Source organism: Vombatus ursinus, unplaced genomic scaffold (assembly GCF_900497805.2).
Source record: "Vombatus ursinus unplaced genomic scaffold, bare-nosed wombat genome assembly UNPS02011613.1, whole genome shotgun sequence".
Classification (NCBI taxonomy): Eukaryota; Metazoa; Chordata; class Mammalia; order Diprotodontia; family Vombatidae; genus Vombatus; species Vombatus ursinus.
In genome coordinates, this window is record NW_020951391.1 from 1,164,103 (window position 1) to 1,188,580 (window position 24,478).

A 24,478-nucleotide genomic window follows, 5' to 3' on the forward strand; every position below is an offset into this window, starting at 1 on the left:
ACACACACACACACACACACACACACACACACACACACACACACACAAATATATGTTCATCCCATAGACTGAACTGCTGGGCCTATGCCCTCAAGTGAAGTGATGAAGACTTGAATGGGCAATGTCAGAGGAGAGAAGGGGCCAAATTTGAGATATGCCACAAAGGTGAAACTGACAAGCCTTGTCAACAGACTGGACATCCAGTTCATGCTATCTCAAAGGCAACTGGAGACGCAAGACTGGAGGCTGACAGGGAGGTTAGGGAAAGACTGATAGGTTTGAGAATCATCTGTATAGAGACGGTAATTAATTCCAAGGGAGCTGATGAGATCACCAAGTGATATAGTATAGAGGAAGAGGGCCCAAGACAGAGCCCTGAGGTTAGAGGGTGTGGAGGAAGACCCAAAAAAGGAGACAGAGAAGGTGTGATCAGCTCGGTACAAGAGTGAAAACCTAGAGGAGAGAAAATCCAAGATGAGAGAGTGGTCCAGTGTCAAAGGCTGCAGAAAGGACAAGGAGAATGAAGACTGAGAAAAGGCCACAGGATTTAGCAACTCAGGTCACCGTTAACTTTGCAGAGAGCAGTTTTGTGGGACGATGAGGTCAGAAGCCGGTTTGCAAGGAGTTAAGAAGCGTGTGAGAAAACAGTATTCTAGGGCTGGCTACAGCCTGCACAAAGGCATGCAGACCAGAGACAGGAAGCCACTTTGGACACTGGACACTAGACTGTGTAAAGATGGAATCATGGGTTCTGAGCCTGGAGAGGGAAGTTAAAACCAAATTCTGATAGGCTTTGAGTGCCAAAGAGAACAATCTGTGAAAGTATTAAAAAAACAGGAGAGTGACACTTTTGTACGAAACCAATTCCATCTGACAGTTCAAGATCAGCCCAAGCTGTAGACAGGTCTGACTTTTGGGATAAAAAGGGTATCAAAGAACTCTGAAAGATCCCAAAATCTCACTTGTTAAGAGTTTTAAAATGTATGTTTCCTGCCTGAGTGGGATAGCTTCCTGCTTTATTTGCGCTGCTCCTAAGAATGGTTTTATATGGCACTGCTAAAAAAAAAAAATTCCCAAGTTAGCTTGCAACTATAGAAAATAACATTCTCTGAGAAGGCAAGAGTCTGTATCTTAATCTTGACATACCATGACCAGGGATATCACAAAAATGAAGAATTTTGAAACAAGAATAAATCAAAGTGTAATTATTAATTAGCAAGAGGACATCAGCTGTTCCAAGGTGACTAGGAGCAACTGATAAAACAATTTGTAAAGTTGGTAAAAGGAGGTTTTTCTCACACTCTGGGACAACACGCCCCAGCTGTAGAACAGAGCCCTTGAATACCATAGCAATGAAATGACTCACTCTCTGGCAGGGGACTTAGACTGTATGAAAAAAGGGGAGATCAAATGTTATGTCCCCAAATAGAAAACTACAACCTATGAGACTAAGACACAGAAGCCAGACTAATTATTAGCCAGCTGTATTGCTCTTGTTATTTTGCAAAAAGAGGCATCTGATTTCACTGTGCCCAGCAGAGCATCATCCACACGACTTTTTTATGTGTCACACATATTCATTTTACATTCCTAATTTCACTTTTTATCATAGAAGTGCAACAGGCTAAGCTACAAAGTCAAAATCTGGACATCCCAGAGGGCAGGTAGGACTGAAGGTAGTTCTCATATTGAGCTCTTCTAACCCTGCTCCTCAAGAAATGGGGAGCCAAGGTCCTTAGAAAAGTGCATCCATATTTAAACCCTTCCATTTCATTGGGGGACCTGATGTCAGTTTCCACTGCAGTGAAAATCGGCAGTGCACCTCAATAATAGCTCGAGTTTCCAGTTGCTGTACACTCCTGGGTTCAAACTGACATTATGCCACCATCAATAAGGTTGGGGGGGTTTTTAAATATGGAATTTAAAGGAAACTTACCCTTCCCTTTGTGCAGCTCTGACTTCCAACCCAGTTTCTATTTTCTACAGAAACAGGAGGACAAGTGTCCATGCCAGAAGTCTGCCCATGAGAACTCATCTTTTTAGCTGCTGGTTAATACAACCAGATTCCAAAGCCCGTTATACATTTTTGATTGTCAGTAGTGCCTAAAAAGAGACCCAGGAGGAAAAAAAAATGTTTAACCAGTCATTTTGATACTACTTGCTTTAAAAAAGATTTTTGAATAGAACAAGTAAATTAATTTACTGGGATTACAGAAACAGAGCTATATATTCCTTGAAGGACAGATAGCATAAAGGAAAGGTGACATTTAACTGTAACTACTGTCACTACATGAATATCATATTTTTTAAATGTATACTCTAAATGAAATAAAGTATCCCCCTTCCCAACACACAACCAACCAAATTAAGGCCCAAAGAAACCTTGTAGAATGAATTTTCTATCTGATTTCAAAAGTATAAGCATCCAGGAAGAGTGATCCTTATAAACAATGCTTTTCACCAGCAAAATGTGATGCTATTACTCCTAATAAAAACCTATAGACCAGACCTGAGCACCAGCAAAGGGGGATGCATGGGATGAAAAGCCAGTATTTCCCACAACCACCCTCTACCACCACTCTCAAAGTACAAAATTATATACCTCAACTTTTAAAATGGAAAAAACAAATTAACTTTTTCAAGCTAATCTAAAAAATCTTGGGTACATAGTATATCCTTCTGGCACCCAGAATCACTTAAAATAATGCAAGTTAAGTCAGAGCAAAATCTATAAAAATCTCACATTTCTACTGGCTCCCTTAATTTAACATAAGAATTTAAATACTTTGACCCTCTACCAGGGGTCTGCAAAACTAAATCCCAGGGCCAAATCAACCTCACTGCCTGTTGCTGCAGTGTTAAGAACAGTTTTTAACATCTGTAAATAAAGTGTCATGTATTTTAAAATGTAAAACTCATTCTTAGCTCAGAAGCTATACAAAAACAGGTGGGGGGACCTCACTGTAGTTTATGACCCCTGCTTAATACTATAAAATGTGTGCCGATTTCTAGAGTACATCAGTTATTACCCCTAATTTTACAGATTAGGAAATTGAGGCACAACAGTTTTATGAGAGAAATCAAGAAAAGGCTTATACTGGATTAGGTTAAGGATTTTTAGTTTCAGTTCTATAGAATTTTACGGAAACAATGAGCAACTAAGGGCAAAACAATGATTTCTTTCCCTGCGAAAATATGCAAGAGTTACTCCAATACCTATCACTTTTTAAAAAGTTATTAGCCAGGAAGTAAAGTAACCAAGGCTAAAGTAACCAAGGCACTCTGGTTATTTTCCCTGTTTAACTGAAGTTTTAAGTTAGAAAACTTCCTCACTAAAAAACCTAATACATATTAGTAAACTTCCCTGCCTTGAGAATACAGTAAATATAATAAAATATTTCTTTGACTAAATACCTTTGTCTTTCTGGAAGGGATTTTGAACATCAGCTGTACAAGACTGTACAAATGTCTCAAAATAAAACAGTTTATTTTCTTTTTAGTTTCTCACTATTAAAAATGGATTATAACAAAATTTGTCGAGTGAGGATTCAGATTAGTTGGGTTCTGGTTAACTGAAATTTATTTTGGTGTTCATAAATCGTCATTTATCAAGTATTTGCTTTCCTTAAGTGTAAAGCAAAAGGGTCTGTGATAGTTACTACCTATAACATGGTAAACGTAAAATAAAATTCAAATATAGGTGGGACTGATTTGTAACTCCTTTAAATACATCTACTGGAGAATGTGTACACAATGAGTTACTTTTGCATTTAATTTCCATTCTGGTCACATGTTACGTGATTCTTCCAGCTACAAAATTCTATGACTCTATATATGATTACTTCACAAAGACTCTTTTTCAGGATTAAAAAAAAAAAATGTTGTCTTCAATTTGTTGGTGAGCAAAATGAACAGGGTTAAAAAAAATTTCTTCAGTACTTAAAAATATCACACACACACAATATCCCTTTACTTGGTTCGTGTACAGTAACATTCTACAAAGAGGAACTTATGTCAGGTCAACAAAGAAAAACACAATTGTCTAACGACATTAAATTAAATGTTATAAAATGTGAAAAAGTCTAACAGTTTGTTAGGCCATAACACCGATGAGCACAGCTCAACTAAGTGGTAAAGGACGAAATCAGAACAAGCATGAGGAGAAGAAAGTTGGAGGGGGGAGTAACTGTTGAGAAAATCTCTCTCCAGCGGAAAGAGCATCGTGCCCATCTCTACAGATGAGTGGATGATCTACAAACACTGAGGTCCAGGTCCATTTCCAGCCCTGCGCAGGGCCATCCCCCATACCTACGAGGTGCTCTCTACCTTTTGCTTCATGGAATCCTTCCCACCTTTCAAGCCTCTGCTCAAGCACCACCTTCTTTCTATGGGAAATTTCCCCTGATTTCCTCAGTTTCTGCACCCCCCCCCACTCCCTTGCATTGATTCTATCCATACTCATCCATGTTTGTACTGGAGGCAGCAGGGGCGTGAAGAATACCTGGGTTGAGGCCTCACTGCTGACAAAGTGCCCACATGACCCTGATCAAATCATTACTTGCCTCACTGCTCCAGGCTGCTGAGACTAAGGTGCGGAGCAGGTACCAACCTGTATGGTAGAGGAAGGTCTTCACCCTGGGAGCTCCAAACACCAGTGAAATGAAAAGTCCAGGAGCAGGTAGGTGGTGCAGTGGATAGAGCACAGGCCCTGAAGTGAGGAGGACCTGAGTTCAAATCCGGTCTCAGACCAAATACTTGACACTTACTAGCTTTGTGACCTCGGGCAAGTCACTTAACCCCAATTGCCTTTTAAAAAAAAAAAAGAAATGAAAAGTCCAGTCCCTATCTCTAGGCATGTGTTATCTTTCCCCAATAGAATATAAACTCTCAGATGGGCAATTTTCATTTTTTGAATCTGTATACACCAAGCAATGTGTCTGGCACATGGTAGGCACATAATTATTGATTATATAAACACAGGACTAAATTTCCACCCATCATAGCCACTGACTCTTAATTATCTGCACTGATGATGGGGAGCAGCAGCACAAATCACTCAAAACAGAAAATAATTTTATTTTTAGTTTTTGAACACTAGTCAATACATACACACTCACCTTCAGCTCCAATCCTTCTGTATTAATGCTACTGTTAGCAGCCTAGCTAGGATCAAAGCTAATTGAAAAAACATATGCATAATCAACTCTCAGTTCAAGGTGCATTGGCCAACGGATTTCAGTTTAATGTAATCATCTATCTTTTGGAAACATACATTGACTCAAGAATCTGTCCCTGGCTCCGCCACTGATAGCACCCTTGGTTAACTCATTTAACTTCTTCAGAGATCAGTTTACCTCTCTCTAAAATAAAGGTTGCTGGGGCAGCTAGGTGGCACAGTGGATAGAGCACCAGCCCTGAAGTCAGGAGAACCCGAGTTCAAATCTGGCCTCAGACCAAACACTTGACACTTACTAGCTGTGTGACCCTGGGCAAGTCACTTAACCCCAATTGCCTAAAAAAATAAAGTAAAATAAAATACAATAAAGGATGCTCTTCACTGAGGCTAAATTGGACAACTGAGATAAACTGAGTTCCAGGAGAAAAGTGCTACATAAATATAATCTATCCAATAATGGAGAGACAGCATGGTATAGGAGACAGAAAGCTGAGAACTGAGTTCAAATCCTACCTGATCCCTACTAGCTTATATGACCCTGGACAAGTCATTTAGTTCCAGAGTTTTAGGCAATTCTTAAGTTGCAGAGAAGCTACTGCCCTGGTCTGGTTAAGAATTTTCTAAGCCAGCAAATGTTTGCTCCAGTCCCTATCCCTATACTATTTAACAATGACTTTCTAAACCCCCAAATCTACTAGTCTTTCCTTTGTCTTCATTCTTGTTAACTTTCTCCAACATTAAAACCTTAAGACTACTCCTTTCCTTCAGTGATATTTCCTAGTTCTCCTGGTAGACTGTATTCCTTCTATCTCTTCTGCCAGCCCCTCAAATGGAGAAGCTTGCCAAGGTGTAACGCTAAGCTCTCTGCTTTACTCTCTCCCCTACACTCAGAGCTCCAACAATCCCCTCCACAGTACCACCATCCAGCCAGATAGAGTGCCTAATCCCACCTTTCTCAATTGGATTTCCTCCTCAAACTAAGTCAGTCCTCATTTTTAAAACACCTTTCCTCTCCAAACTAGTTCTCTCCCGCTCCCATCTATCTTTCTGTTGACGGCAACTGACCACCTGTCTCCCAACTTTGACTCCCTCTTCCTCATGTATACGGCCCTCCCTGATTTCCCGTTAGAGTTGACCCCCCCTCCTAATTAGCCATATAATAATCTCATATTTCCCGGTGATGGTTCTATTGTTTGTTTGTAGTGTTATTTCTTTTATGGTTGTTTGCTTTCTCGTTTAATGTGTCATCTACCTATCCAACTAATTTGTAAATTTTCTGAGGATAAAGTACTTATCTCCTACAGCACCAAACACAGAACCTTGCACAAAACTGATTTTCATTATGTCAGTTGGCTTTGAAACTCTGATACTTAAAAAAAAAAACGTGGGACAGCTAGGTGGTACAGTGGATAGAGCACCGGCCCTGGATTCAGGAGGACCCAAGTTCAAATCCAGCCTCAGATACATAACACTTACTAGCTGTGTGACCCTGGGCAAGTCACTTAACCCCACTGCCTGGCCAAAAAAAAAAAAAAAGGTCACTTGAGTTGTATTACCTAGGACATTGTTCCACCTCAAGGTCAGATTATTCACACCTTGGTTTTCGGGAGTTAGGCCCTATTAAGTCTACTGTGAGTCCGTATATTCAAAAGAATGTGTTTTTTCAAGTAGAAAACTACCAACAATTTAGGACTAGGATGATTATTAGACCAATATAATTATGAACCAAGAGGTGAACATGATGAGTGAAATCAAGAATTTCATCCTCAATGCCCGTAACATAGATGAGGGAGGAGATGAATAGGGGAATGTTCCTCTAGGTAGAATGACAATATGGATCATCTTTCTCTTACTCTCCAGAAAGATTATGCACCATTTTAAGCAAGGAATCTTAAATATACTGCTTCTGTCAAGGATGTCTTTTATTACATGGATGTGATTACAAACTTGTGACCTACCACTAAGCAAGGGAAAAAGATCTAGTTGTTTCACTGAGTAGCTCCTTTTTACTTGTGTGTTTTTTTTTTAAGCAGCCTAGTTCAGTTTAAAGGTGTATAAGTCCTTAGAAGCACTCTTTATTTATGGTAGCAGTTAAATCTAAATCATAATAAAGATAACTATCTGGAAAGTTACTTACTTCAAAAGAAGAGTCTTCATTTTATAATCAGAGGTCTAGTTCATACTATATCCTTAAATCAGTTAATGGCAAATCTCTTTCCAAAAAACAGATGGGGGAAGACCTTCACTATTACCATTTTTTAAAAAAAATTCTGTATTCTTCCCCTAACGGTTCTTCATACTTCCAATAACCTATGATTTCACTGGTGTAGGATCTCTCCCTTTATTAATCCAAATCAAAACTCCTACGACTTAAGTCTTCAAGGCTGCTGTAAACAAAAAATTTCATCACCCCATGGCCAATCTGACTGTCCCTATCCAGGTAAAATATGTGAACCCCCTCATTTGTATAATTTTTTTCCCTTGTATCCCTTTGTAGGACACACCCTGGATATGCATTTAAAATTTATAGAAGTCTAAAGCATAAATTTTCTCAAGAGTTATGTGTTTACTTACAAATCTGAGTACGACATACCTATGATTTCATTTGCTATTACTAAACAGCAAATTGGCAACTATGGCAAATAAAAATGTTTTTTAAACTGGGAGGATAAATCACTTTGCAAAAACTTCTATGAAAACCATCTTTAGTGCAGGGTTTGTTTTGTGTATGTTTTTTTAATGGTATTCCTATTCAAAAATTAAGACTCTGAATTCCTTGAAATCCAAACCAAATTCCTAGGTGGCACAGAAGATAACTGAGTGCTGGGCCTGGAGTTAGGAAAAACCAGAGTTCAAATCTGGCCTCAATCACTTATTAGTTGTGACCCTGGACAAGTCAGGTAACCTCTCTGTTTACCTCTACTACTTTGTGTGGGAAATGGGTATAATAATAGTTGGGGATAATAATAGTACCTACCTCCTATGGTTACTGCAAATATCAAATGAGATAATAATTGTAAAGTGCTTAGCACAGTGACTGGCACATAGTAAGTACTATATAAAGGCGAGCTATTATTATTAGGATAAAATATTATCCAGAAGGGCTGCCCAATCCTGTGAAGAAATAAAATAGATAAGCTCTAATGAAAATGCCCTGCACCCTTCCCCAAGTTCTTTATGAGCTGTTGGGGGTAGGTAACACTCCAAAATGATTACATCCCCTGTTAAACAGAAAGAAGTATTAGGATTTGAGCAATGAATGCCACATGAGAGTTGTAGATGAGTGATACGAGTCTCCTACTTGAGTCTAGAAAAAAAAATAAATAAAAATTGAGAGCAACTAGTCTTCTTAAGCTCCCTAAGTAGTCTTCTCTCCAAGCAAAAAGTTGTAGATTTAACTACATTTTATAATTAACCTATCTCCCTTCCTGGGATGAGAAGGCAAACCTATTTAATCTAGTCTATGAATTTTGCATTGTAATCTCATCCCTTCTATGCCAGGGTCCTAAAAGTCTATTTTTCTTGTATAGGAGAAAGATGGTGATACCATCAATATCTAGGTTTAAGATTCAATGCTTATGGATGAGAACAAAACTTTTTTGCAGTAGTAGCTGTCTCCTGCCAGAACAGACAAGTGAATAATGTTTCTATTTCCTATCTGAATTCATTGGACTGTAAATTTCCTTACAAAAAAAGAAATTCTACTCTCTGCTAATGGTAAGCAATTCTTCCCAAGACCAAGTTCCTCATCCGTCCCCCAATAGCCTGCTCCCAAGATCAGGGGACAGGAACGTTACAGTCACTGTACCGCAGACCTGGGAGGAAACTAGGGCCCAGGTAATATTTAAAATGTAGAGAGAACCAAATCAGAGGATTTTTAATGCAGAAGTCCAGTTTGGATATCTAAGATTCCAAAGTCTTATAAGTGAACATTCTTTAAGAAGCTCCTCTAAGAATAAAAGGAAAAAATAGCATTAGTACCAAAGTTCTCATTCTACCTCCCATATGGAATTTGGTAGTACGATATTTTAGTGAAGGAGGAAGGTGTTAGTAACAGAGCATTACAAGCACCTGAGAATTTCCTGCTGCAGAAATCCAGCAGGGAATGAATACAAGCAAAAACCCTCACCCTACATATTACAACGCATTTTGACTTCTGAAAACCCCCCTTACCTGTTTACAAGTTTACACAGCTGTTTGCCACGGGAACACCACCTTGTGCAGAATACCATCGTGGCATCCTCGGTAATCACCTGTTGCCTAGCAATCAACATCCTGCATGGAGACGGACAGCACTAGGGCTCTTCCATCCGAGGTTTACAATTCAACACAAGCCAGATAAGCCTGCATTTCAAGGTTGTCTTCGTCTGCAACTAGTTAACTTTAAAATTGGCAAACCACAACAAAAGGTGTCTGAAGCCAGAATGGTGCGGCAAGGTTAGCTTCCTCTTGGGTTCTGCCGTCGTCCCCGTGCCATGATGTCTCCTGCGGCAATCATGGGAGTTGTGCTCCTATAGTGGGAGCAGCCTTCCAAAGCTCAGGAGCCCCCATACAGGACAACGCAGGAACTAAGGCAAACCCTTTCTTTCCTTAGGAATGCCTTTTTTTTTTTCCTCACAGTTTGTACTACAAACCGGAGTAACAGGGACTGAGTGTGCGTTCGTACCTACGAAACCATCACGATGCATGCACATCCAAGGCTTGTGGAACCAGAGGTCAAATAAGGCACTGAGACCAATGAATGGTTTTAATTACAAATGCTAGCTCTCAGGAACTCTTCATCCATTCAGAACTAAACCCATGACTGCATAACTGGTGAGAAGCCCCTGGAGACGGAGGAGCTCCTCAAATGTGTCAGCAAAGGCTTTATTAACATCATTAACATTTAAAAGCAAACGGAGCATTTCTCTTTCTTTTGGCAATTTGGTGCGAGCGTTTTAAGTGCAAGACAAAGCAATTTCAAACTTTTTCTTCAAATTAAAAATGAAACTAAGGCCAAACGTGTTGGGTGAACAAAATAAATCAAAACTTAAAATTCAGCAACTCCAGCTCTTCCAACCAGCAAAGCCTCAGACTTCTGCAGTGTTCTGAGGCTTAAGGTGCTCTCCCTGCTTCTTGCATCCCAGCAAACAGCACCATTCCCTCCAAAGGATGAGGATTGAGCAGCAAATGACCCCCAGTAACACATTCACTAGAGATCCTTCAGATTTGACACACCGGGCTTGTCAACATGAAATGATGGTTTAACTGCTTCTTGCTCAGGACATACAAGATCTGAGCAGCAGCAAGTACCCCCTCCGCTGCAAACAAAGGGGTCAAAGGTTTGTCGTCAATTCACTTCCAAGCAGAAAAACATTTTCCTCAAAAGAAACCATTTATTTAGAATGAAACAAAATCAGCTCAACTGTGAGCGCATGTTTGAGTGACAGCTACTTTTAAGCTGTGTGAGCCATAGAAAGGCTTTTCCTTTACTTTTCCTGAACTCTTGTGTACACAGCACAAAGCAAAGAGGTCATTTTTTCCACTTAAAACACGGGCATTGGCATCACAATAGCAGATACACAACTTTTTAAAGCTGCCATTTTAGTAAAATGCACAAATACTAAACAGATAAGCTTTCTTCCAATCAAGAGGCGTTATGTATATTCCACATAAGCCACAACTTCTCTTCCAAAAGGTCCATTAGAGCTTAGAATTCCAAATCTTCATCCGCTGTCCACCAGCTTTGCTTGCAGAGGGGGAAAAAAAGGTTATTAAGTACAAATGTTTTACAACATATTTTTTCCCTACAATACATAGATGAACATAAGCTACAAGGCCTTTCTGGATAGTTCACTTTGATTTCAAAAAGCACCAATAACACCCACTGGCACAAACCTTGAAATGAATTCATTCCGTGAGGACACAGAACAAGTAGAACAGGTTGGGTTTTGGTTTTTTTTTTTTAATAAGCTAAGCTTAAGGTTATAGAACTGAAAATATCCTTTACACTCAATCGAGTGTGTGAGGGAAAGGGGAAAACATAAAAAATTTCCACAGAGAAAAATCTAGTGAAAGCTTATAATTATTTGGGTTTTTTTTTTAAATGAGATTATTCCTGAAAGCAACTTAAAAGTGAAAAAAATGAAAACATGAATTACGGTCAAACTTTCACCTCTGTGGTGTTTTTGTTTATAATAAGCTTTCCGGCAATAGGTCACTCCAATATCATAGAAAAGGGGTCAATGTACACAGCCATTTAAAATCTACTGGGCTATGTTACCACTGAAAAGACAAGATGAACCATTTCCATATAGAACTGCTAAATAACCAGCAAACTCTTGAAGATCCTTGGTTTCAACACTATTCAAATCTCATATACAAACTCTCCATCAGGCATAACAGTTCACTAGTTACCTGTGATAATACTCCTTTTAAGGATGTCACTATAATCAAGAGCATAGGAGTCAAGTCTATAAATCTTTACAGCTGCTTCTCATTTTCACAGTGGACTCCTTTGTAAATATTATCTCAAAACCAGTCACGGAAATGAGAAAGAATAGACCCAGAAATTTTGCTCATTACATACACCAAAAATGTCCTTTTCACAAAAGGTCATCTAGATCCTCTCCTAAGGTGTTTTCCTCATTTTGTTACTACTGGAAGTTTCTGATGAACATTTCTTATACTTAGAAAGCAAAGGTAATTCTTTCAGCTATACCAGGTAGGAAACAAAGGGCTTCAAAGTAAATTAACTTAAAAGAGGAACTGAATTTTTATAATAACCCTTAGAGGAACTTCCAGTTTCAGTCAACAAGAGAGATTAGGTAAAGTTATTGACCAGCAGTTGAGACAATTAGGGAACCAATTACTCCTTTAAAAGTTTACAGCTTTGACACAGAAGGTTTAATCATTTAGATGTCCTCCTTTTCTTGTATACCACGTCACTGGTATATAGAAATCATGTTCTTTCAATTGACTTGAACTAATAAATTCTAGAAACATCAACTGCATGCACACAGCCAGCATCAAGAAAATTTGGTTACAAAAAGTCTAATGATGGGATTACAAAATTCTGGCTAATAGTGTTTAGCACCACAGAGATGGTTCTAGACTTTCAGAATGTCCCAATTCTGAATGAAGTGAACAGTTACTGATGTTATGATAGACAACACAGTTAAGACGGCAGCACTGTGAATTGATGGCACTCAGATAATTGCCGTACTAACATAATCAATTACTTTACCTTACACACTTCAAAGAATGATATTATACCTATTTCACAAATAGAGCAGGAAGCACAAATTACCAGATCTAACAAAAACCATAACTTCAAATAAACATTCAAGCAGGAAGTAAAAGCACAGTACTGCCCATTCCTGTTACCCTTCAAATATACCTGATTGAAAAAACACCTTGGATCATAGCAGAAACTAGATGCCATGAGCTTACTCTTCCAAAGAGCAAAAACTGCTCACCCAGTTCGTCATCAAAAGGGGCTCCAAAAATTGAGTGAGATAATTTCTAATTGACAAAGTGTTTCTAGGAATAAACTGTACTTTGACCCCATACATGCATCAGTTTTTAAAACAGGTGCCTATTGCATATTTGAGTCCCAATCACTGCTTTTCAAATGCATTAAACACAAAAGGCTTAAGGAAAATACATTTTTTTCTCCCCAAAAGTGTACCAAGGACCTCAAATTCAAAGTCCAGCACTTACTTTTTCTCCACAACAGTCATCAAAAGTGTGAAGTTTTTTCCACAGTTTCAAAAACAAAACAAACCCTTACAAATGTATAAAGAAAAACAAAAGGATGATATACTACAGCAGTGATGAGGGTCAGGCTGACATGCGTTAGACACCTGCCATAATGGAAAACAATGAATACAATCTTTTAAAAAGTAAACAATGATGAATTTAACATATGAAGTTTCCCTTGGGTTATTATTGGTGCTATTTCAAAGTATTAGCATCCTCACTGATAATAGAAAGAACAGCCAAGTTCTAATAGGCTTTGAACAAGTAAAATACTTTCACAGATAATAGTAACCATAATCCAGATCTTCCTAAGGTTTCTATTCATAATTTAATATGTACTACAGGCATTAGTGGAGGTCATCACCATTTCAATAAGGGGGAAAAATGCAAAATACAGCCAAGGATAAAGTGACATATCAAAAATTAATAAATAACTCACCGACGAGTTGCGAGATGCCCAAGCAGCAAAATGCTTGCTTAAAAAACAGAAATAAAAATAACGTTCAGTTAAAAGAACTCTCAAGAGTGGACTGGGAAACAAAATTCAAATCCAATTGAGCAAACTCTTTTTTTAAGCGTTGTGTTAAATTTACACATAGGGACCAGCTATGTACAATAAGCTGTCTGGGAAGAAAAACAAAAATGGGCCTTACAGCCCTGGAATCTATTCAACTTTTTAAACTTTGTCAGATACCAGGTAAGCCCAGTGTACATGAATATCACCAACACTTAACATTTACAAGGATGTAATAGGCCCCCTCACTATCATTTGGGGATCCCCCAAAAAAAATCCCAAAAAGGTCCTTCTTGAGCATTTTTTAGATGGCCAACCAAAAATTCTGCAACTCAGATATGGCTGATTGATGCCAATGACCTAAGACACACCTTAAAAGCCTGTAGACAACTGTTTCTTTCTATTACTGAAGCCAGAAGCTTAAATGGTCACAAAAATTAAAACCCACCTTTGATGACAAACATTTAATTCTGGAGTATGCACTACTAAGTATGAATTGTACTTCTTACACTTCTTTGAAAAGTCAGTAAAAACAAACACCTATACTGACTAATTTTTTTCTTCTTAAAGCACCTACTTGTTTCTTGCATACTAGAGTAAGCACAAGACATGTATGGTTTGTAACAGTCCTCAATATTTACTGAACAGTCACAGCTACAAACCAAAAGTGCATATATGGGATACAGTAGAACTTATGAATAGGTGCTAGAATGCACGTGCTAAAGCATACTTTCTGGGAATTAATTTTGTATATTAAGTGAAATACTCAAACACCTGATTAAAAGAATTAAACCTGTCATTTGCACTCCCTGATCAAATTTTAGTCAAAATAAAACAAAATAATTCTGACATAGGAATTATTTACATATACACCAAACCTAACATTTAGACTTTCAATCAGATCAATAAGTACAACAGAGGCCAAGTCACTCTCAGGTGTATATGGTTTCTTCCGCCAGTCTTGGGGTTTTTTACTTGTTTTCCAAATTCTGACTTTTCAAATATTTGGGTATGTAACTTAGAGGATTTTTTTTAAAACTAAAGTTTACAAAAATGAGGATAAAGGACAAAAGTTACAAATAAAAGGATGGGAAGTTCTAGTTAAAGCAGATTAATCTGCCTGCTACTTTCAGGGTGATCCCCTCCACTTATGTATGCCAACAGCTAAACTTTCCTGACTTCTACTTTAAAGTGGTTCATAGAAATGCAGAGGAAATAGCTACAAATAAACATCTAATTAAAAAAATAACAAAGTTGTGTGTCTGATGCTGTATCCCATAACACATCACACATTAGGAACCATGTCAAGTAGTAAATGCAAGCTACACATGGACTTTTTAGGACGCACCACGGACAATGACCATGACCAGGTAATCTTCTTCAGATTTGGCCAGTGCCTTGGCAGGAGAATCCAGAAACTGCTGGGAGAACTCACAGGGTGGGAAGGCATGGAGGACCCCGGTGTTCTCCTTGTCTTTGTTGCCCCCCACAGGGAGGCTGATGACTCCAGCCGCCTGCTTTTGCTTAAGGTAGGACACCAGGTTCCTAAGTGGCCTCTGAGTGGAGGTTGTGGCCTCAGACACAGCTGAGGAGCGGCTGTCCGAGTTGCCAGGCACAGCAAGCAGAATGGCATAGCCGTTGGGCCCGGCCACCTTGATGCGCCGGGTCACTTCGTCCAATTTGGGCTGGTCCAGACGCAGGCGTTGGGTGATCTTGAGCTGGGCCACCTTGCCCCCGGTTGAGCCCTCCACCAGAAGGCTGCTGGCCACGTGGAGATCGCCCTGCAGCAGATGCATGTTGGAAGGGAAGTTACTATTTTTGAGCAGAAGCATGCCCTGCCAAGCCAGGCACAGCTTGGGGGCAGCGGCTGGGGTGGAGGCCGCAGCAGCTTCGGCCTTCTGCGGTGGTGATTTCAGCTTGGACCCGCTACTGGTGCTCGGTGCCGAGGCCTCCGCTCGCTCCTCCTTTTTCAGGGGACTCTTGCCCTCGGAGGGCGCAGGGGCACGGTGCTTCCTCTCCCGCTCCACTGACGCTGAGTTTTTGCGGTCTCTCTTGTCGCCCTGACCCCTCTCCAAGCTGCCTCTCCGGTCTGCCCGCACAGGGGAGGGCCTTTCGAGCAGGAGCAGGCGGGAGGAGCGGTCAGGGTCGCTGTTGTAGCGATCTCGGCTGCTGCTGCCCAGATCTGGGCTGCGGTCAGGCGTTGGGGGGCAGTGTCTTTTGCGAGAGCGCTCGCTCTCCGGGGATCTGTCCACATGACGGCTCCCGCTGTCCTCAGGCAGCCTCCTCTTGCGGGGCAGGTCTCGACTGCTGGGCAGGTCCCTCTCCCCACGGTCCCTCTCCAAGGACCAGCCATCCCGCCGGCGCTCCAGGCTGTCGAGGGGCTCGTAGGCTGGCACTGAGGCTGCAGCGGCCCTGGTACTGCGCTCCCGAACTGGAGGGGGAGGCGGCACCCAGTCCGTGTCCGGGTAAAGGTCCCTGTCCCTGTCCCGGTACAGCAGGGGTGGCGTGCGGTCCCGGGCCCCCCGCAGGGGGTCAGGGGCTCGGTGCCCAAAGGCATCGGCCACCAGCTCGTAGTGGGTCAATGGCAGCGGCTGAAGGTACTGCTGCTGGTAGCGGTGCTCCGTGTCTGCAAAGTCCACCCGCAGCCTGCGGTCGGGGCCCCCCAGAGGGAAGCCCCGCATGTGAGTCCAGGCAGCGTGGGCCGCGTCCAGGCTCTCGTACTGAATGTAGGCCCAGCTGTCGCCCTTGCGGTAGTCGATGGTGCGGATGGTGCCAAAGCGGTCGAACTCCCGGGCCAGGGCAGCCAGCGGTACCCAGGGGCCCAGGCCGCCCACCCAGAGGCGTGTGGTGGGCGTGGCCTTGCCATAGCCGATCTTGATGGGGTTGCGGATGATCACTTTGCCAGACATGGCCAGCTTGGCACGGTGGGACATGTCCAGGTTCTCGAACTTGAGGAAGCCGTAGGTGCTCGTCTGGCCCCGCGTAGGCCGCTTGATGTCCACCTCGGTGATGACCCCGAAGCGGTCGAAGGCCCTGCGCAGGTCGCTCTCGGTCACTGTGATGTCCAGATTGCCCAGGAAGAGGGTGCGGTTGGCTCGCTGGCCGTCCTCGGGGGACAGCTCATCCACTTCGCGGAAAGGGGCGGCGCCGGCACCCACGCGGGGTTCCAGGCTGTAGGCTGGCCGCACCCGCTCGTAGAAGGGGTAGTCACGCTCCCGCTCCAGCTCCCGGGGCAGCGGCGGCGGGGGCGGCGGGGGCAGGCGGCCCAGGGCCAGCTGCTGCAGGCGGTAGTCTCGGTAGCCCAGGGCCGCGCCCCCCGGGGACAGGGCCCGCTGCCCGCCGCCCGGGGGGTGCCGGTGGCCGCCCACAGCGGCGCCCACCACGGCCGCCGGCGCGTAGGCCTCCTTGTCCAGCGGGGAGCGGCTGCGGCGCCGGTTCACGTACACGGCCTCGATCTTGAGCGGCCGGTCGTACAGCACCAAGCGACCCCGGGCGTGCTTGGCCGCCCGGGCGTCCTCGGGCCGGCGGAAGTTCACGAAGGCCACGCGCTCGTCGCCCGAGCCCCCCGGCAGGCGGCTGATCTTGACGCTCACGTCGCCAAAGCGCTTAAACTCGTGGAAGAGCCCGTCCTCCACCGCCTCGTCGCTCAGCTGGGAGCCCAGCTCGCTGATCTTGAGCGTCTTGTACTCGCCACCCCCGCCATCGCCGCCCGTGGAGCTGGGGGCGGCAGCGGCCGAACGGGCCTCCCCGCCCCCGCGGGAGCTGCTGCGTGACTCGCCCCCGCCCGACGAGTTCTTGGTGCTCGGGGAGCTGTAGCTGTGCAGGCGGCTGCTGGAGCTGCCGCCCGGCGCGTCATACTCGCGGCTGCCGCCCCGGTTGCTGCCCTTGTCCAGGTGCAGGCTCCGGCGGGTGCCGCCGCTCTCCACCTTACCGCTACTGCTGCCGTTGCTGCCGCCGGAGCCCCCGAGCTTCTTGCTCCGCTCCCCGCGGGTGCTCGACTCCTCTCCGCCGCCGCGGGAGCGCTTGGCCTTCGCGGGAGAGCGCTCTTTCCCCTTCATTGCTGAAGACTGTCCGGGGCCGCCTCGGAACTGGGTAGCTCGCCTGCCCGCGCTGGTTTCACACAGCTGAATCCCACACCGCCATCTTGGACACCGCCGCGGCAATGGACCCCGCCCCACCGCCCTCATTGGTCAGTGTACGCCTCTCTTCCTCAAAGTCATTGGGGGCTTCCTCTGTCTGTCTCCCCAGCTCCCTGCGCGAAGTGAAGGATCCCGCCCGATCTCTCTTACTGGATTCTTGACGTCCTAGCGTGAGGATCCCATTGGTTGTTGCCGTTGTCTGTATTAACGGTTCCTCGCGCCAGTCGGTGGTTCCGCCCCTGCCGCACTGTCGAGTCACCTGACCCTAATCCCAGTGAGGTTGATTGGCTAATAGGCCCGTCCTGTAACGGTTCATCTTGCGCGGGGAGAATAGCGAGCCCACCTCTTCATCCTTTTCATTGGTCCGTAACCTCTGCCCTTGGCTTCTAATTGGAAAGCGGGACCATCAGTTCGGGCCCTTTTTCTGAGGCGAGGGTTAGGCAAATATCTCGCGAGAAACTATTTCTCCCCCTCTCCCCCGCCCCCTTCACTTTCCCTTCATTTCGTCCAGTGTCTGAATAGAGAATTTAAATCTTGTTGGGTGCCTGCAAAGACCTGATAGGCTTCAAGGCATGTCAATCAAGTTCTTAACCCTTCAACTTCTCCCCCTTAAAGGGCTAGTCTCAGCGACCGAAGGAGGAAGACTGAAAGTGAAGACTGGAGCGCATGGTTGCGTGGTGACGTTACAAGCGCCGAGTGCCTCAGAGCGCGAGCCGGCCCCGCCCCCGCCGCGCGGTGGGCGCGTCGGGTGTTCGCATCCTCCCGACGTCCCTGCGGCGCGGCTTTCCGCTGCGCCTCTTCACCCCGTCCCCCCACCCCCAGGGTGGGCGGGAAGGGTCGCCTTACGTCGCTTCCTGAACCCCCGCAATCCCAACGGAAACTGGCCGCTTACGTCACGCGCCGCGCCGCAGGGCGGGGCGGGGCGGGTCTTGGGGGAGGCCGGCCTGGCAGGGGGCTTAGTGGTGTTAACTCCCCACACCCAGCCCTTTCCCCTGTAGGCCTGCCTAACCCCAATAGATCACTAATTGAGCGCCAACTGTATGCAGGGCCCTAGGTACTAGTAAGGCACAGCCTCCCACCCCGGGACTGTTCTGGCAGAGGGTTGAAGTGATAGGCACCCACCGTCGCATTAAAATTAATGACAGCCAGTATTAATAAAAAGCGTTTTCCGTTTTAATCAGCTTTGATACTCCTAACAACTACGGGGTGGGGCGGGGGCAGGTGTGTGCTCGTTTTCCTATTGTGTGACTTGCCCAGGCTGACCAAGCTAATCAGCGTCGGAGTTTTTAGCTGACTGCCCAAGTTAACACCTATTAAGCGCTTGCTGTGTACTTGGTCTGTGGGGCCCGCTTTGAGCCTGGCCTAGCCCTTTAGGTCTCCCAGCCACGTGGGTGGAGGGGGGACCTGGAGGAGGTGCGAGTGTCCCTGGCCACACGAATCCCAGCCCCCTGCTTCTTAGGAATTAGGCTGATTGATGGTCCCTGAGACTGAAGTCAGGCTCCGAAAGTTCGAGGGCTTGTCCTTTATCTTACAGCACAAAAAGTGACAATACAGTTTAAAATTATTTGTAACATTGGGATAAGAATAGCACTGGACATGGCTAATGTAAGCGGGTTTTTTGCTCAGATGAAGTAGATGCATATTGATGGATTTTTGCGGGTTTGAAAAAAAAGTTTTGCTCAATGTGGAATGAGTGGGAAATACTTGTAAATTTGGAAAGTAAAAATAAATTTTCTTAATTAAAAGAATAGCACCTACATTGCAGGTTGTGAGGCTCAAAGAAGATATGGGTCTGTAAAAAGCATTTTGCAAATCTAAAAATGCAATATAAATGACTTCCGACTTGTCACAGGGATTTCCTCCCTGGAAGTCAATTCTCATCTGTAAAAGTCCTTGGACCAAGGAACCCCGAGTTTCCTTCCTGTTGTCAATCTGGGATGATGTGGGGGAGATGGAAGGTCACCAGATCCAGGAAGGGTGTCAGGCACAGTTGAGTGGAGCTGAAAGAATGGATAGGAATGGAGCAGTTCCTTCTGGAGGGTGAGGTTTGATATTCCAGGTAAGCAAAGGCTCTAGGTCTTTTTGAGGGATGGTGCATGAGATGTGGCTCTGGGACCAAGTTCATGGAAGATGTTTCTATTTTTAGCTTTTACAACATTAAAAGTGGTAATAATATATAAATACAGTTTTGAGTTCGAATTTGAAAAATTCTTAGCATGCTTAATACCAACAGGATGCTGTAGATTTGGGGTCCTCCTAAGAATTCCATATGCTTTTACAATCCCTGAACAATCTTGGATCTATCCCTGATTGTTAAATGGATTAAAATTTAAGTAACTTGATTATAAACTATAGGTAACTTATATCGAAAGACTGGGTATAGATATGCAATCAACTATTGATTGTTTCAGGTACTATAATATTAGCATTAAATTTGGGTTTGAAAATATGTCATTTTATTTGAGCTCACAAGCATCCTGTGAGGTAGTTGCTATAATTTACATAAGAAGAAACAGACTCAGAGAGGCCAGGGTCAAAAGGCTAGTAAATATGAGAGACAGGATTTGAACTCAGGATTTGCTGACTCCAGCCAAACCCACTCTCTCCCCTGCACCAACTAGCTTCCTCACCAAGGCTGGGTTGACACAACACCCTAAAATGGAAATACTGGAGTGTTTAGTGAAAGTGTTTTCAATAGTAGATAGCAGAGGATCAGAGGCTTACTTGATAGTGATGGTTGTTCATCCTTCCTTTCAAAGAAGACCAATGATGCCACAGGGTAACAGGTCTTGACTGGTGTGTGGATTGGATTTAAGTGAGGCAGAGTTGCACAGTCACCAGCCTCACTCCCTCTCCAGTCATCACAGTCCAGTGGCAGGACACAACTGGTGATGGCCTGGGATGCAGTGGGTACTCCACAGTGCCTGTTTCAAATATATTCATGGCCTTTGGAACAAGCTGTTGTCAACCACCCATTCTGCTGAGGGCAGTCTTCACATGCTTGGGGTAGACATCCCCCCTAGCTCGCTGATGGTTACTCTCAACCTGGTTTAGTTTGTCTGCCGAGGCAGTTTAGCAGGCTGTGACTTCTGTGCATGCTGTGATAGCTTTCTGGAGCCACAGGTGAGACCTGAGTGTCAGGTAGACACCAGAGGTGGATGAGCAGCCCTGGAAAGGGCTCAGCAAGCGCTCATACCAGAGGTGCTAGTCCTCTCTGAACATCTCATACACCCCATTGTCGACCTGAAAGTTGGTTAAAGAGACAACAAGCTAGGTGATAAGTAAATTCATATTGTTTTACTCCCTTAAGTTAGCACATATACATGGAGTCAGATCTTTAACTCTGACTGACTCAGGCAATTTTAGGAGGACATTTAAACCCTGGATCAGGAAGTCTGTGTTACTAAAAAATATCTATATCTATATCTATATCTATATATAATATATATATAGCCTCCATATGTTTTTAACATACAGCATGAGAAAGGAAGTTTCTCAGTGGAACAGGTTGTAAGTACAATAAAATAGGAGAATGTCAAAGTTTCGATTGAAATTATAGATCCAGGATATCTGTGTTTCCCCTATATAACATATGTCCATAGGATACAAAGATAAGAAAAGTCCCACTATTCAAGAGAGTGTGTGGTCCCAGGTATCCTTAGTGATCACAAACAGGAAGAATGCTGGTCAGTTCCATCTGGTCCTGTAGTTGTTGACACAGGAAGGGGTATTTTTAGTTCAATCAGAGAGAAAAGATTAATTCAGGTTTTCGGCCCTTATTGGGGCTCAACTGTTCTTAAATGAGTCTCACCATATAGATGGTAAAATGCTGATAGACTTCAGAAAGAAGCTAAACTATTCAATTGCTATATTTTTTTCCATCTCTGCAAGAAGACAGACTAAAAAAAAAAGGTATAACAAGGAGAATGAATAAATGAAAAGACATTTATTAAGCACTTATTATATGCCAAGCCCTGTGCTAAGCCCTGGGGGATAGAAATACAAAGGCAAAAAGAGTACATTCTAATAGGGGAAACCATAAAAATAGAGGAGAAGTCAAGGAGGTCTTGAAAGTTACAGGGATACAGATGTTGAAGGAATGGAAAAGGTAAGCCCAGGCTGTTGGGAGTGGGGAGTCAAGAAGGAAATGGAAAGGAGTTCAAGATTCGTGACCCTGAAAAATGATGCCCTAAGTTGGTTATAAAAAGACTCAAAGAGGTAATTGATCAATGAAATGCTGTTGTAATCTTTAGAGAATCTTTTATGAAAATCTTTAATCTTTAAGTTTAGTTTAATTAATCTTAGTGAAAAACAGAAGTGTTACTAAAAAGCTGAAGATGGGTGAAAGTACTAGTTTTCAAGAGGAAAAAGGAGTTAGTTCCTTCAACCAAATATTGGCCTCTGAATAGTTTGTTAGATCTTAGAAAAATAGCAGTGGCTTACCCATTTCTCTCAATAGCACCATCATTCAACACTCACTAACCCTTACCCAAAACCTGACTGTTGTATCTTTCTTATTTTTCCCTGCCTTTGCTTTAACATACTACATCCAGGAACAAGCATTTATGTAGCACCTACTACTATGTGTCATGCAGTGTGCCAAGCACTTTACAGATACCTCATTTGATCCTCACAGCAACCCTGGGAAGTAGATTTATGGCCATTTTGAAGTTGAGGAAACTGAGGCAAACAGAGGTAAAGGGACTTACCCAGGGTTACAGACCTAGTAAGTGTCTGAGGCTGAATTTGAACGCAGGTCTTCCTGACAACAGGACCAAAACTCTATCCCCTGTGCCACCAGTGAATTGGCCAAGACCTGCCAATTCGACCTCCAAAATATCTCTTAAATTATGGAATTGTAGATAGAATTGGAAGGGTCTTAGAGGCCATCAAGTGCAACTCATAGATGAGGAAATTGAGCCCCAGAGAGGATTCAAGAGATACTTCAAAGAGATACTTCAAACTGACAAGTCTCTGATATGGTGGCGTTAAGAAAAAGGAAGGGTCAAAGGTAACATCCAGATTTTGAATGTGGATTCCTGAGTGAATGATTATACAGCTACTTCTCTAGACCTCAGTTTCCTCATCTGTAAAATTTCTGGATGAGTTGATCTCCATGGTCCCTTCCAGTTGTAAATCTATGACCCATTTCTTACTTCATATTCCCACTGCCTCAAACTTAGAACAGGGTACAATCCACCTGAAGTGTTGGCTAGTTTCCTGTTTCAAGTCCCTCTTCTAGGCTCCCTTTCAAACCATTGCTATCAGATGAACCTTTTAAAATATATGTATTTATAAAATATGTAACATATACATTTACATTTATAAAATAGATAAATTTACATTTTAAAATATGTATTTCTATTTATAAAATTACAAATATTATCTATAAATATATTTACAAAATATATACATGTTAAATATGAATGTGTATTTATAAAATATATTTTTAATTTTTCAGTTCCAAATTCTCCCCCTTCCTCCATGCCTTCCCTCACCCACTGAGAAGGCAGCAAACACAATACCTATTATACATATGAAGTCATGCAAAATACATTTCCACTTTAGCCAGGTTGCAAGAAAAAATAAAAAGTGAAAAAAAATGCACTTCAGTCTACACTCAGAATTTGTCAGTCCTCCCTTTGAAGGTGGAGAGCTTTTTTCCAGTTGAACCTTCCTTATGCACAGATCTGATCATGTCATTCATTACTCCTGTGCTGAAACCTTATGAATGGCACCGCCTCACCCTTCTAACTTTCTAAGTTCTTCCTGCTGTGCTATCCTGAAGCAAGATTCCAATTCACCTCCATTCTCCTACACACCTAGTGCTTTCCTGTCTCCATGCCCTCGTTCCCAAAGTCCCCTTCACCCAAGATGCCCTTCCCTCATCTTAAACTTGGTAGCATCTAAAGACAGATTCAAATGCTGCTTCCTTGGTGATGTCTAACCCAATTTTAGCATGTGGCAGTATATACTGTGCTAAGCTTTGAGTAAGAAAGGTTTTTGGTCACATTCCATCTCCAACACTGATTAGACAAGTGATGGTAAACAAATTACTTTTCCTTCTGAGTCTTAAATTTTTTGGGGGTGACTATAATATGTAAGATTGTTGGGAAGCTTAAATCAAAGGCATTTTTGGAAGCTTTAATGCACTGTACATGTAGCAAGGACTTAAGGTCTAACTGACACTATGAGATTTCACCCAAACAGCCCTGACTGTGTTATAAATGTCAGTTAATATCTCACCAGTCAAAAATTAAATATTCCTTGGGTTTCACATGGCACTTGGTACTTCTCTTGTGCTTTTATTATATTCTTATCATTTATTGTATTCAGTTCCATAGTAGTTATTGCATATTTGTAGACGTGTATCATCCCCCTCCTAGGTTCTGACTCTTTAAGGGGAGGAATCATGACTGAATTATCTTCAGACCTCTCCTAATGCTTTGCACATTTGTGTTGAATGAATGGATAAGACAAACTAAGAAATTATGCTAGACTAAGCTAATTCCTTTTTTTTTTGACAGTTGTCAAACTGGACTGAGGTAATGCTATAAACCAGTAAAATAAACCATAATGTTATAAACCAGTAAGCTCTTTTAAAATGAAATTGTTTTGGTTTTCTCTTTGTATCTCTAGCTCCTTGCACATAATGGACATGGAATCAATGTATGTTGCTTTGAATTCAACGAAATTATCTGGATTTTAGCAAGTCAGAAAGGCCTTGTGATATTCAAAAAAGCCTAATATTCTCTTGGACAAGTTGGAGCTATGGGCCAGAGGATAGTAAAGGTGGAGGGGAGGCGGGTTCCTATGTGGTTGAACAAGAGAAGAACCCAAAGTATTGTTTAAAAGGTGCCAATCTTGAAGGAAGACTAGTAGTAGTATGTTGAAGGGCTCTGTCCTTGA

At 43.0% G+C, this 24,478-nt stretch overlaps 1 protein-coding gene across 1 annotated transcript; it reads right to left on the reverse strand.

Annotated features, from left to right (window-relative positions):
- Positions 1-10,529: 10,529 nt before the first annotated feature.
- RBM15 (RNA binding motif protein 15) lies at positions 10,530-18,240 on the reverse strand. The gene has a single exon (XM_027856686.1). It carries the CDS (start codon positions 17,615-17,617, stop codon positions 14,768-14,770), a length of 2,850 nt encoding a protein of 949 aa, XP_027712487.1. The 5' UTR covers positions 17,618-18,240; the 3' UTR covers positions 10,530-14,767.
- Between the last annotated feature and the right edge of the window lie 6,238 nt (positions 18,241-24,478).

Excerpts from the sequence above, each read along its gene's own strand:
- RBM15 (XM_027856686.1), bottom strand. The coding sequence starts at position 17,617 with ATGAGGGCGGTGGGGCGGGGTCCATTGCCGCGGCGGTGTCCAAGATGG.